Source organism: Pongo abelii, chromosome 3 (genome assembly GCF_028885655.2).
Source record: "Pongo abelii isolate AG06213 chromosome 3, NHGRI_mPonAbe1-v2.0_pri, whole genome shotgun sequence".
NCBI lineage: Eukaryota > Metazoa > Chordata > Mammalia > Primates > Hominidae > Pongo > Pongo abelii.
The window spans coordinates 45,772,246-45,787,673 of NC_071988.2; the positions used below are offsets into that span (position 1 = coordinate 45,772,246).

Consider the following 15,428-nt stretch of genomic DNA (forward strand, 5'->3'; position numbering starts at 1 on the left):
ACTTTGCATGGAAGGAAAACTGGCCAGATGTGCAATTATATACTGATTCATGGGCTGTAGCTAATGGTTTTGTTGGATGGTCAAGGACTTGGAAGAAGCATGATTGGAAAATTGGTGACAAAGAAATTTGAGGAAGAAGTATGTGGATGGACCCCTCTGAGGACCCCTCTGAGTGGTTAAAAACTGTGAAAATATTTTTATCCCATGTGAGTACTCACCAATGGGTGACCTCAGCAGAAGAGGATTTTAATAATGAAGTGGATATGATGATATGGTCTATGGACACCACCCAGCCTCTTTCCTCAGCCACCCCGTCATTGCCCAATGGGTCCATGGACAATGTGGCCATAGTGGCAGGGATGGAGCTTATGCATGGGCTTAGCAACATGGACTTCCACTCACCAAGTCTGACCTGGCTACAGCCACTGCTGAGTATCCAATTTGCCAGCAGCAGAGACTAACACTGAGCCCTCGATGCGGCACCATTCCTCAGGGTGATCGGCCCAGCTACCTGGCGGCAGTTTGATTTTAATGGACCTCTTCCATCATGGAAAGGGCAGATGTTTGTTCTCACTTGAACGGACACTTATGTCGGATATGGGTTTGCCTATCCTGCATGCAATGCTTCTGCCAAGACTATCATCTGTGGACTCATGGAATGCCTTATCCACCATTATGGTATTCCACACAGCATTGTCTCTGACCAAAGCACTCACTTTATGGCTAAATAAGTGAGGCAGTGGGTTCATGCTGATGGAATTCATTGGTCATATCATCTTCCCCATCATCCTGAAGCAGCTGGATTGATAGAATGGTGGAATGACCTTTTGAAGTCACAATTACAAAGCCAACTAGGTGACAATACTATGCAGGGCTGGGGCAAAGTTCTCCAGAAGGCTGTGTATGCTCTGAATCAACATCTCATATATGATACTGTTTTTTCCATAGCCAGGATTCATAGGTCCAGGAATCAAGGGGTGGAAGTAGAAGTGGCACCACTCACCATCACTCCTAGTGATCCACTCATAAAATTTTTGCTTCCTGTTCCCATGACATTACATTCTGCTGGCCTAGAGATCTTAGTTCCAGAGGGAGGAATGCTGGCACCAAAGGAAACATCAATGATTCCTTTAAACTAAAAGTTAAGATTGCCACCTGGACACTTTGGGTTCTTGCTATCTTTAAGTCAACAGACTCAGAAGGGACTTACATTATTGGCTGGGGTGTATCAAGATGAAATCAGTCTACTACTCCATAGCAGAGGTAAGGAAGAGCATGCATGTAATACAGCAGATCCATTAGGGCATCTCTTAGTATTACCATGCCCTGTGATTAAGGTCAGTGGGAAATTATAACAACCCAATCTAGGCAGGACTACAAATGGCCTAGACACTTCAGGAATGAATGTTTGGATTACTCTACTAGAAAAAAAAAAAAAAAAAAAAAAAAACCTGCTGAGGTGCTTGCTGAAGGCAAAGGAAATACAGAATGGGTAGTAAAAGAAGGTAGTCATCAATACCAACTATGACCACTTGGTCAGTTGCAGATACAAGGACTTAATTGTCATGACCATTTCCTCTTTCTTTTGTTAAAAATATGTTTGTGCATGTATACATCTGTACAAAGAAAATGTCTTCATTTTGTTATCATTTTCCTTTATCATGCAGCACAAGATTTATTGACCTAATATTGTTAATCTGATGTATTCACATTTGGGTTGGGGATTGGTGCATTTCTGGTTGTACGAAAGATAGTTGTATTACCTTAGGTGTAATTATGACCTTACTATTGTCTTTATTTGAAGACTATCTATGATCTCTGCAGATGTGTATGGGATCAAGTTGACAAGGGATGGACTTGTGATGGTTAATACTGAGTGTCAACTTGATTGGATTGAAGGATGCAAAGTATTGATCCTGGGTGTGTCTGTGAGGGTGCTGCCAAAGAAGATTAACATTTGATTCAGTGGACTGGGAGAGGCAGATCCACCCTTTATATGGGTAGAAACCATCTAATCAGCTGCCAGCGCAGCCAGAATATAAAGCAGGCAAAAAAACGTGAAAAGATTAGACTGGCTTAGCCTCCTAGCCTACATCTTTCTCCTGTGCTGGATGCTTCCTGTCCTCAAACATCAGACTCCAAGTTCTTCAGCTTTGGGACTCAGACTGGCTCTCCTTGCTCCTCAGCTTGCAGTTGGCCTATTGTAGGACCTTGTGTTCATGTGAGTTAATACTACTCAATAAACTCCCATATATATATACGGAGAACTGATATATGTATATATCGGTTCTGTCCCTCTAGAGAACCCTGATTAATACAGTTATCTAATTTGTTGGTGTGATATCATTATTTATAATCCCTAGTAATGTCCCTACTTTCTGATTTTAGTTTTTGAGTTTTCTCTCTTTTTCTGAGGTAGTCTAACTAAAGATTTGTCAATTCTGTAAGAACCAACTTTTGGTCTTGTTGATGCCATTTTTTTTTATTCTACATTTCATTTACCTCTGCTCTAATCTTTATTATTTCTTTTCTTCTACTGTCTTTGGGTTTAGTTTGTCCTTATGTTTTTATTCCCTTAGAGTGTAAAGTTATTTATTTGAGATCTTCCATATTTTTTAATGTAGGCATTTATAGCTACAAATTTTCCTTTGAGCTTTGACTTCACTGCATCTTGTAAGTTTTGGTATGCTGTGTTTTCATTTTAATTTCCCTCAAAGTATTTTATAATTTCCCATGTGATTTATTATTTAATCCATTGGTTGTTTAAGAGTGTGTTGTTTGATTTCCACATACTGGTAAAATTTCCAGTTTTCATCCTACAGTTATTTCTAGCTTTATTCTAATGTGTTGAGAGAAGAGGCTTTGTATTATTTCAACCTTCTAAAATTTATTGAGAATTCCTTATAGCCTAATATAGGTTCTATTCTAAAAAATGTTTCATATCCATTTGAGAGGAATGTGTAATTGCTGTTTTTGGGTTGCAATTATTTTTCTTTCACTGTCTCTTCTGTGTGTTCTTGTTTCCCAATTTTATTATTCCAAGATTATCTCTTTGTAATTGTGCTCATCTTTTTATTAATGTTCTTTGTTTACATTTCCTATGTGTTCTTTTAAAACTCTTAGCATACTTTTCTTACAGAGACAATCTTTATAGTTCTGTATATGCATGTGTGTATGCGGGTTTGTTTTGTTTTATTGTACTCACAATAGTGGAAACACATTTGATGATGCTTAGAATTGAACTTGTTCTAATTTTTTGACATTGTTCATTTAGAGAGTTTAATTAGGAGCGATTGTCCATTGCTATAGATCACTTTATTGTCCCTCCACCCACTTATCCGTCATTTATTTATCATATATTTTATAGCACTTAGAATGTCCCAGGCTCTATGTTAATAACTGTGTGTAGAAACTCTCAATCTGAAGAATGAGAAATGCATGTAAACAGAATTACCATAATGAAATTTAATTTGTGCCATGATATAGGCATTTATAAAACACCATAAGAGAACAATGGAAGGGGAGCTTTTGTAGAAATGTTTAGGGCACTAACAGGTGAAGATATTAGTGTATTAATACATCATATGTGCCTCACATTGAAAACTGTGTATCAACTAGAATTGTAGACCATTATTATCTTGGAATTTTCTACAAAATTCTAGTATAATACCTAGATTTAATTGCTAAATATAGTGAGGGCATATTATTTCTTAAATGCACAGCTTTTAAAAGGTCATATATTATACATATATTATATGATTATTAGAATCATATATTCTAATTATGATTATTAGAATTATACTCTACATAATTCAATTATGAGTGATAAAATATCACCTTTTTGTTCACTGAGCTTCAAATATTCTGTAATAAAATGGAATAAATAGATCATAAGCATGTATAATATTAGTACAAAGGAAACATGAATGACATTGTAATAACAAGCAAATGTTTATAACCCTAAGTTAAATTTGGTTTGGCAGACATATCCTAATTTAAAATTTTTATTCCCGAATTTAAAAAAAATTTATATAGGTGCATACACTTTTTTAAAATTGCTCTTTTTACTATCCTCTTCATTCACTCCTCTTCTTACTCCTTTATTTCTGATGCATGTTGTGTTTGTTAAGTTCTTTCTAAAATTTTCCCATCAAATGTAGTGTGCAAAACAATTTTATTATTAATCTTACACATCTTGGTTGCAATTTTAACTCACTATAGTATCTTGAGGTTATTTACCATTTGAATCATGTTTATAGTTAGTGGCATAGTCTCTAAGCAAACTTGTTCCTCCAATAGTGTAATAATAAAAAGCATATTTCCAAGATTGAAATAAAATATGTGTTTGTTAAACAGCCAAACAAAAATTTGGAAAGAGGAAAGTACCACCAAAGTCTGCTTTGCGTTGCTTCTTACATGTTGGAGAATTAGGTTTCTTTTTTTTTTTTTTTTTTTTTTTTTGTCTACCCAACCACGTTACAAGTATTTTCTTTAGGTAACTGTTCACCTGAAATTCTTCCCTCTTCTATAGATATGTTCAATTTCCTTACTCTTTCTTGATCCCTCCCCCTTAAAGGACAGTCATGACAGCAGTATATGTAGTTTAAGGAACTTAAGCCTTGGAGTAAAGCTCTGCTTTAAGGTCTTAGACAAGATACCTAAATTTTTAAAGTCTCATTTCTTTCCTCCTTAGAAAAGAGATATTATAATCTTCTTCACTGGAAAAATAATAAGTAAAGAAGTATGCAACATGAATAGCATGTGGCTTATTATAAAGTAGTTCCCCATGTTGTTCAAATTTTCATGTTAATAATTCTGTATTAATAATAATAATGATAACAATGACTCACCTTTTTGTATAGCTGTCTTAATCTTTCTCTTTTTCCAAATTTATTATATGCTCAGCTTTTTTCCTTTCTCATTTCTTATTTCCATTTCAATCCTATTTCACTCCAAAGCAATCTTACTAATTTAATTCCTGACCATCAGTAACCTTCTATTAGTCAAATTCATTCAATGCATTTTAGACTTATTGGTATACATTTGATATCATATATTCAGTATGGATCTGCGTGTGTGTGTGTGCGCGCACATTTTGAGATGTTGAAATTAACATCTTTTCCTTTTAGAAAATTGTCATCCCCTGGTTTCCTTCCTTATTTTCTGGTCATTCCAATTAGTTCCTTTTTATTCTGCAATTTTAGGATTTTTAAAGATTCTGTCCTCTAATCTCACATTCACCCACCTAATTTTTCTTGGAGATAAGTTCTAGACTTATAAGTTCTATCATCTTGTCACTAACGATTGTCATATTTATCAATAGTTTCTTCTATTCATCTGTGTTCCAGATACTTATTTCTATTGTCTACTGAACATCAAATTGATAGTATAAGGAACATCAAAATACACATAACTCAAACTACAATCAGTTTTCCTATTTGCCCTCTCTCTTCTCCATTGATACTCTCTCTCAAACATCTTTTGATCCTTTTCTTTCTTCCTTTTTATAATAGCCTAATAATTTCTCATATGAACTATTTTAGTAGCCTCTTAACTTTTCCCCTACCTCTTGTAATTTCTATTTTTCAATTCATCCTCTGCAAAGATGTCATATCTTTCTAAAATACAAGTAGGATCAGATTAATAATAAGAATAATAGCTTTAGTTATGCAAGATAAATTAGATCTGGAGATCTACTATATAGCATGTGCCCACAGCTAACAACAATGTATTGAATTCTTAAAATTTGCAGTGAGGGTAGATCTTATGTCAAGTATCCTTACCCTTCCTCCCTCCACTCAACTCAATAATAATAAAGAAGGTGGGAAAAAATTTGGGGAGGTAATGAATACGTCTATACCTTTGATGGTGGTGATAGTTTCACAGATGTATTCTAGTCCTCAAATTCAAAGAGTTGTATACATTAAATATGTACAGATTTTTACATGTCAATCTACCTCAACAAAATGGTTTTGAAAAAGAATGGCTAACAATTATATACCATGTATTAAATGCTAGGCATTGTTCTGACAGCTTTAGACATGTTATGGTCCAAAATACCGTAGTGACTTGCTATAACCTGTTAAGATAAAAGTACATTTTATTACGATGACCTATAAGGCCCTTCTCATCTAGGCCTCAAACTATTTTCTATCTATATCTCCACTGCCACTGAAACAGCTCCCTTTCAATGACTATGCCATTGTCTTTCATCCCTTAATGTCACTGCACAATCTATTCTTTTGAGCTAGGATTCTTGCCCCATCTCATCTGCCTGGGAAACTCCTACTCATCTTCCAAGTCTCAGCTCAAATGGTAACTCGGCCACTTACTCAGCTCTAGGAAGGATCCAGGCTGCTGTTTTCTATGATAACTTGTCAATGCCTCTTTTACAAGACCTTTACCTTATTAGCCTTCCTGGTTATACGGTGCCATCCACTATATCAAGTAATTGAATTCACTGACAATATTTTATCATATTTGCATCTCTAGGGCCTGGTACAGTATCTAACAAAAAAGTCCTCAATAAAACTTTCCTAAATGAATGAGTGGACCAAACACAAAAAGGTAATCTACTTTGTAACAAAACGTGCTTGGCCCAATTCATATATCTATATATCCAAAAAGCAGTAACCAAATTCCTCTGCATGTTTCAATCAAGAAAATGAACTTTGTTATTAAATAAACCCATGGAATGATTAGTATACCACTCCTTTTCATCTTATTCTTTTTTTTTTTTTTTTTGAGATATAGTCTTGCTCTGTCACTCAGGCTGGAGTGCAACGGCATGATCATAGCTCACGATAGCCTCAATCTCCCATGTTCAAGCGATCCTCCTGCCTCAGCCTCCCAAGTAGTGGCAACTATAGGTGTGCCACCAAGCTTGGCTAATTTTTTTTTAGAGAGACAGGGTCTTGCTATATTGCCCAGACTGGTCTCCAGCTCCTGGTCTCAAGAGATCCTCCCTTCTTGGCCTCCAACGTGCTGGGACTACAGGCATGAGGCATTGCACCAACCTCTCTCTCTCTCATTTAAAGTACTAATATCTTTAGTAATCTCAAAACAAAACCAAAATAAACACATAAAGTCTAGCTATATGGAATTCCATTACTCTAAACTTAAAAATTCCCCTCCCTAGTTTTATTCAAGAAAATCAAACACTCTAGTAAAAGTGAATGAGGTCTCTCTTCCTCCCTCCCTTTCTACCTGTTTCTAACTTAAAGTTTTAAGATCATCACTCTTCATCTAAAAACAACAGCAAAATATAGAAAGCCTAGAAATATGGTAGTGAGACTGTAAATTAAAACTTCTAAGAAAATTCTCTTTATAGGGGGCTCCAAAATGCTATTCTAGGGGAAATACATTTTGAATAATCCCCTCCCGTCTTTCTTACCATACCTTTTTCCACCTGTTCTTCTCCTGGCTTATATGTGCCAAGCTGCTCACATGTAAATATGATGGGCTACTGCACTTCTCCTGCTTTGCTCAAACTGCTCTCTCTGCCTAGAGAACCCTCTTTCTTGTTCTTCTTGGGAGGTACCTATTCACTAGCATTTGGTTCACAGCCATCTCCTCCTAAAGACTTTTATAAACTTTCTTCCTTCAGCCCCTATTTTACCTTGTGCTGACTTTTGTAATGGTGACTAGAACACATCATTGTATTTCTTAGCCTATAAATCTGTCTAAATGCCTCTTTAAGGCAGGCCCCATGCCTTATTTATTTCTGTATCCTTAGTGCTTATCGAAAATACATAGTAGGTGTTTGATCATAGCAACAATAAAGAGCTATCATTTTTTGAGCAAAAAAAAAAAAAAAAGAAAATTCACCTTATGTAAATATAGTACAGACAAATGTTGAACAGCAGTATGATTTAACAGAAAGAAGACTAAGTGTGTTTTAAGAATATTTGAGTACTTTTCTTTCCTTATATCCCTTATTAACAGTGTAGCACTATGTTACCACTCTGAGCCTACTTCCTCACCTATAAGGCAAAAACAATACTCCCCACTCCACCTACTACAAACAATTAGTTTGAGGATCAAGAGAGATAATGTTTTTGAAAGTATGCTATGAAACATAATGTGCTGTACTGCAAAGTGTGTATTCACTCACCAAACACAGTTCTTGCAGGCACAGATTCTCTGTTAAGCCAGAATGAAACTTGGGAGAGAATGACAGTCATGATGCAAGGCAGATAGGTTTGAATCACAAAATACCCAATTTTTCTTTTCAAGTGGAAATGAGCTGTCATTACAGTATATTCACCTGGAAGAAAAATTTAAGAAGCTCAAGGAGTAATAGTCAATAGTTTGAACATTTAGGAAATAGAAGGGATCAGAGGCAGAACAAAAACTGATTTTTTAAAAAATAATATATCACAGACATGTCAGGAAATGTATATTACCTTTAAAAGCCTCCTTAGCATAGCATGAGTGTTTAGAAGAAAATTTTAGTATCAAGAAACTTGCAGCTCACGTCCCATGATATGATACAGATTAAGTACCTCTTATGTAAAATACATGGAACTAGAAGTGTTTCAGGGTTTGGATTTTTCAGATTTTGGAAAATTTACATTATTACAAATTGAGCCTCCCTAATCAAAATATATAAAATCTAATATGCTCTAATGAGCATTTTCTTTGAGCATCATGTCAGCACTCAAAAAGTTTTTTGGAGCATTTTGGATTTTAGATTTTCAAATTAGAGATGTTCAATTTGTATTTGTTTTCCTCTCTAAGTCATGCTTATTGACCAAAGGAATTCAGAATTCATAAATGCTCTCTGCCAACAGTTTATTTTACTTGGTTAGGCCCTTCATTCCCACTGGTATAAACCTCGTCTCTGTTTTGATTGTTTAGAACAATCAAAAGTATTGATGTCTGGCCACATCTACAAGACTGATCTTCTGGCCCACAATTTCCCACTTTTAACCCTGTTGCCAATTCTGAATTTCTCACTGTTATATGTCTGTGCTAATTTGCTTCAGTCACTTCTATCTAATCCTCATATCTACTTTCCTTTCTGCTCCCTAGGTTTTAATTATTGCCAAAATGTAAGATAATTAGTCCGCACAGCTGGGTTATTTTTTTTTTTGTCTTTTAATTTTTATTTATTTATTATTTTTTTAAATGAAGGTGGCCCTCAGAGAGGGAGCTTTCCACACAGACCTGTAGTAATTATCAACATCAAAAGTTGAATAGTCATAAATTATCTAGAATAGGGGTGAAAAAATAGAAAACTAAAGAAATTATCACTTGTTAGCCGGGTGCGCTGGCTCACGTCTGTAATCCCAGCACTTTGGGAGGCCGAGGCAGGTTGATCACGAGGTCAGGAGATCGAGACGATCCTGGCCAACAAAGTGAAACCCCATCTCTACTAAAAATACAAAAATTAGCTCAGCGTGGTGGTGCACCTATAGTCCCAGCTACTTGGGAGGCTGAGGCAGGAGATCACTTGAACCCAGGAAGTGGAGGTTTCAGTGAGCCCAGATCGTGCCACTACACTCCAGCCTGGTGACAGAGCAAGACTCTGTCTCAAAAAAAAAAAAAAAAAAATCATTTGTCAGAGGGTAAAAATTAAAATTTACTACTCTGAGAAGACACATATGTTGCAAATACATAGTGCATTTTAGGCCAGTGTTTCTCAAACTTCAATGCAACTATCAACCTTGGAATCTTGTTAAAATGTAGATTCTGATTTAATAAGGAGTGGGGCCTAAGATTTCAAATGTCTAAAAAGCTGGAAACCATCATTCTCAGCAAACTATCGCAAGGACAAAAAACCAAACACTGCATGTTCTCACTCATAGGTGGGAATCGAACAATGAGAACACATGGACACAGGAAGGGGAACATCACACACTGGGGCCTGTTGTGGGGTAGGGGGAGGGATAGCATTAGGAGATATACCTAATGTTAAATGATGAGTTGATGGGTGCAGCACACCAACATGGCATATGTATACATATGTAACTAACCTGCACATTGTGCATATGTACCCTAAAACTTAAAGTATAATAAAAAAAAAACAAACTCCCAAGCACAGCCTACGCTGCTAGTTCTTGGACCTCAAGAGCAAAAGATTTTAAGCAATCTGACACACTTCCAAGTCCTTTAACCTATTAATATTCTTAGGCACCAGTATTTTTAAAGACTAATTTTACTAACCTGTACTGGATTTAATTGTCTCCTTTCCAATTGATTGGCCCAGCAGGTCATATTGATTTAACCTAGAGCCATCAGGAGCAACCTGTACTGAATCAGATGCATTGTAAGTCCAAATATAAGTGACCTCTGAAGTTGTATATGCATCTATAGGAAATCAGAAAAAATATTTTAAGCATTGTAATAAGAATCATCAATCTAGTGCTACACAAATGGCTGTGTATTTCATACAATCACCATATACTTTCAATATTAATACTTAAACATCACATTTAGGGCAAAAATGTCTCATTTGAATTTACTTCAATATGAGAGTTATGAAGTAGACCAAAAGAGATGATCATGACCATGACAGTATATTCACTGCAACCACTTTGAAAGGTGAAGAGCAAATTTCTTGTTAGAGTCTGTTACAATCACTGGGCCCTTATATGATTATAACTTCTCCTTTAGGCCAAAGGTAGCATATTAAGACACTGTGGTAAAATAAGCTGTTTAGCTTATTTATAAATAGCAGTCACTCATAAGATAAAAATCAAAATTCAAAATTATATTAATTTTTGGACATAAATGTAGCCTAGTTAAGAGTTAAATGAGGTAGCTATCATAACACAATACATTTCATTAGAATAAAAAGTAATTATTGTAGAACATATAAGATAAATAATAATGCTATACTTGCATCAAGTTGCAAATCCTTTTAAAATCATGCTCGTTTTTAAATGAATCAATGCACATAGATATCACTAGCCTACACATTCATAGCATCCCAGTTAAACTATGGATTGGCGGGAAGAGGAAAAACTGCAACCAGATCAGACATAACTTCCTGATTTATTGGCCAAGGATGCAGAACTTAGCAGAAGTAAGATGACTTCAGAGCTGGCATGCAGGCAACATATCTGGTCTTAGCGTTTCTCTGGCAGTGGCATTTTCTTGCATCTCTATGCCCCACTGGAGAACAGATAACCTCTCCATGTAGGCAGAGTCCCTCCACAAGTTGAGTAACAGGTAATTCTTTCTATATAACTGACCTTCTGAAGAACTTCTATGCACTTTTACTCATGAGAATGTTTAGAGATGTAGTTACCCCCTAGTTCTTGAGCAAAACTCAGCATCACAGTCACATTACCAATTAAGGGAGAGAAAGGGCCAGTTGTCTCTGGCAACAGTTCTACCTCCAGCTCTCTAGGACACTGGAAATCTCATTCTCTGCAATCTATAACTTTCCTAGCTTTAATAGCACCATACTGTGGTGGCTCTGGTTCTGAAATTGATCTAAAGTCTGTGATCGCAAATCAATTTCCACTCAACCATCAGTAACAATAGAGTAAATGATTATGAGTTTGTGTTTTCTAATGACATACCCGGCATTGTCTAACGGCAATGTTGTCTGGTTTTCTGAATGTTGCTACTAAATGTTAGTATCAGTGAAACACCATTATCGCTACATATATAGTCACCTACATTCACAATTAAATTATATTATGTGAAGCAATTTTTGAAATAGGATTCTAAAAATGTATATGTATATTTATATATGTATATACTTTTAATAGCAGAGAAATGTTCATGTGATTTGATATGAATGAATTTTAATTATTCTAAGATTTAGTTTTCTAATTAATTTCAATTCATTAACCATTAATGATTGATTACACTGAGAAAATTAAACAGCAACATTACTAATGTGAATAACTAGCAACTCATTTGTAGATCAAGTGGCTTGTTTTGTTTCCCCCATGAATACATATTCTGGCTCTCTCTTCAATAAAATTTCAAATGGCACAGAATTTAACAAAAAGATACATCAAATGATCTACTTTACGTTGGAAGGGCCTCACAATACTCTGTAGTCGTCAATAAATTATGAAGGGTTTTTTTAGTAGAACGATATCACTTTTGAATTATAATGTTTATTTTAAACATAAATGAGAAAAAAATGAAACCCTATAAAAGAGATGACATTTTTAAGGCACTAATGAGACACTGATAGGCAGCGACTCTGATTCATGCCTGTACTTCCAGGACCTGCTACAATGCCTGACACACAGAAGAAAAAGTCTCAATTCACTCTTACTAGATTAATAAATTAAGTCATAATATTTAAACTATGTTCTTTACTGCTATGGAAGATGGAAATCGAGAGAAAAGCTCAAGAGTTTATTAAAGAAAGTGACTGATTCTTCACATGTCTTTTGAAAAAGCAGTTACTGCACTTCATTATTTAGATAAGAATATAGTTTTGAGATTTTGTGTCTGGTGAAAATAATGCAGCAGAAATTTATGCAATGCAGATTAAAGCCTCTCCCGAAGAGAGGGAGTTATATACATTAACACACATATAAGCCAAGAGGTCATAATAATGTTTCTCAATAAAGTAGCAAAGGAGAGAAAGACAGTTTTACAAAATTCATTATAAATTCCACTTGTAAATTAAGCTGCCATTAAATAATCTTGTTTGTGTTAATTAACCCATTTTTGAGTCCTATGTTGCATTAAGCAGATGTATACCAACAGACTCTTAATATTTGGTTACCAGAAAAAATACTACAAAATTATTTTTAGCTGTCAATTTTTAATCTGAAAGACAATCTACAGCTTCTTTTGGAATCATGAATAGAATATCCCTAGGCTTTCATTCAGAAATTCTAAAATCAAGTTAAACAACAAGGAAAAATTTAAAGGTATGCGGCAATAGGAATAAAACAAAACAAGACTGAATATAAAATTGTAAGCACACAGAAAAAAAATGCTTCTTTTGATTGATGACAATGACGAAGTTCCTGAAATACAATCTTTTTGTGGAGTGGGGGTAGGGAAGAAGAGGGCTTTCAAGTAAGGAAGGAATAAGTGAATAGAAGAAAAAGTCACAGCTGCTTCTGCCAAACTTTGTTATGCCAACATTGTCAGCTATGGCTTGGCTTGTATATTACTCCACACTGGTGTCCATACTTTTAATACTTATGCATCAAGCACCTACTACAGGCAAAGACAATAAAATAACAAAAATTGTTTATTCAGTGTGTCAGAAAATAAATGTGAAGAAAACAAAATTAGTGCTAATTACTTAAACAAAATATGCCTAGCAGCAAACTTTATTTGTTGCTCATAGCTCCTTCTGGGTACAGAAAACTATATTCTCATGCATGCGATATTTCTGCACTCTGTAGATGCAGTATAAGAGATTTTTAAATTTCATTTAAATATTTTCAAGTGTGCTTATTTCATTTTCAGAATCGAGACATCCATCACATCATTTATATTTGATGCCTTAATGACAATACCTTGTCAACTAAAAAAAAAAAGGCCTTCTTACAACATGATTACATCTTGAATTAATCTTTTCTTTGGTATCAAGGCTTTTCAATTTTTTCTATAATGCCTCTTATGTAATGAAAATAAGTCCTTCTCTGCTGCATCTGCTGTGGTTTTCTCAGCATCATGTTTACATTGTATAACATGATTGACTATCTTAAATAATGTTGGAAGAAATGCCAGTACTGAAGTTATGGTTTCCATGACAATAAAAGAAGGCTTTGTAGTTAAATAAAGAGGAGATTCTCAAAGAAAATTGAGACCTGACACCTTTTGTAAGAACAAGCAAGATTGCAGTTCTTGTACCACAAAAGCATGATCGTCAAAATAATTAGAGGGTTTTTGCATTCATATGAGCCACCATTCTTCCGTTTTCTTTTGCTTGATACAGTTCGTAAGGAGAAGGCATACTATTCAGCGATACATAGTTTTAATCAGGTGAGAGTACTGTATTTCTATTCAACAGAGAAGAAAAAGTCAAAAGCTGTTCAGAAGGGACAAAGATGAGGGTGCCAGAAAGAGCACAGTCTCTAAAAAGGTCAGGCAATAGGACACCCTCACACAAGAGGGAGGCTGCTCAGCTGTGTTCATGGATTTATGCTGAACCTACCCAGAATGTCATGTGGGCCTAGGGAGATGATTTGACCTTCCTCCTTTTCAATTATTCTGGAAGTATGAATGCTTCTGCTTGACATGCAAGATATAACCCCTCTGACCTAAAGAAGAGCCAACTGCACAGACACTTTTCTGAAATGTCCTATGTACATAGAAGGTGCCAGAATGTAGCAATGCAGCTACATTATCTCCTTTAAGAAATAAAAAAGAAATCCTTCCATTAGTTACAGTAGAAGACAATGACACAGACTAAGCTTCTGTGCATGTCATTTGCAACAGGCTGATTGCCACTTTAATAAACAATAGAATCTATCCTTTCCAATTTATTCTTAGTTAATGAAAAAGAAACATTTGAGTTTTTAACGTTCTAGCACTTGAAAAAGAAGGTAACTTACAATCCAACCTTCAAGGAACTCCTGGTCTAATTTTACACATGTACTAAAACACATAACAGTAAAAATAAGTGATAGTTGTTTAACACCCTGATTAAATTATAATAATATTTGAGAGATGTTCCTTAAAGACAATTAGCATGGCTTTTACTTCCATATCTTATTGACAATTGTTAATCATCTCATAATTTGAGAAAAAAACTAGACAATTGAGCAGTGCTGCTGACTTTCCCTGATATTATTGACCCAAAACATGTAACTTCATCCCTGTACTTACAGCTGCCAAATTTCAGAGGACATGAATGAGCATCCATTGGGAAATCCTCCAAGTGCATTGGGCATTCAGCTTGAACTGTAAGCCTAAAAGTCAAAATTTCACTATTTGTTTAAGTATATTGGTAAGTCAAGAAAAATCACTCGTCATTACTGTCAACAGATTCGATAGAGGTAGAGCCTTAATCACAGCATTTTATTAGGCTCATTCATATTTAAATAATCTGTTGTTCATTCATGTTTAGGTGATCCCTCGGAAGACACGGGCGTATACAAATTCTGAGTATAACTGAAAATAATAATTAAAATATACTTTAGCCATTTTAGTTACTTAAGAAGTGAAGAAATTATATATGCATTTCAAAGGGCTCTTTTCTCATTAAGCTCACTATTAACACTTGAAATCTTAAGGACCAAAAAGAATCTCTATCATTAAAAGAATGCTATTGTCTCCATTATCTCATCAACAAACATAGAGCAAAATTGATCAAAGGATTCAGAAATATTAGTTCAGAGAAGCTCCCTTCAACATATGTGAATTGTGAATTAATACTGTATACTGCATATATATTCACAGCTATACATATAGTGCTAGATATAAATACATATACAGATGTATTTCCTAGAAATAACTTTATCAAGTTTAGATTGTTGGCTAAATTATAA

The 15,428-nt window shown here is 35.0% G+C and overlaps 1 protein-coding gene across 1 annotated transcript in view; it reads right to left on the reverse strand.

Annotated features, from left to right (window-relative positions):
* GABRA2 (gamma-aminobutyric acid type A receptor subunit alpha2) overlaps positions 1-15,428 on the reverse strand; it is a gene marked incomplete at its 5' end in the record, with an annotated part of 240,795 nt that overhangs the window by 48,418 nt on the left and 176,949 nt on the right. The window contains 3 exon segments of the mRNA NM_001133357.1: positions 8,114-8,266; positions 10,168-10,311; positions 14,767-14,849. Coding sequence (NP_001126829.1) covers positions 8,114-8,266; positions 10,168-10,311; positions 14,767-14,849 — 380 coding nt within the window.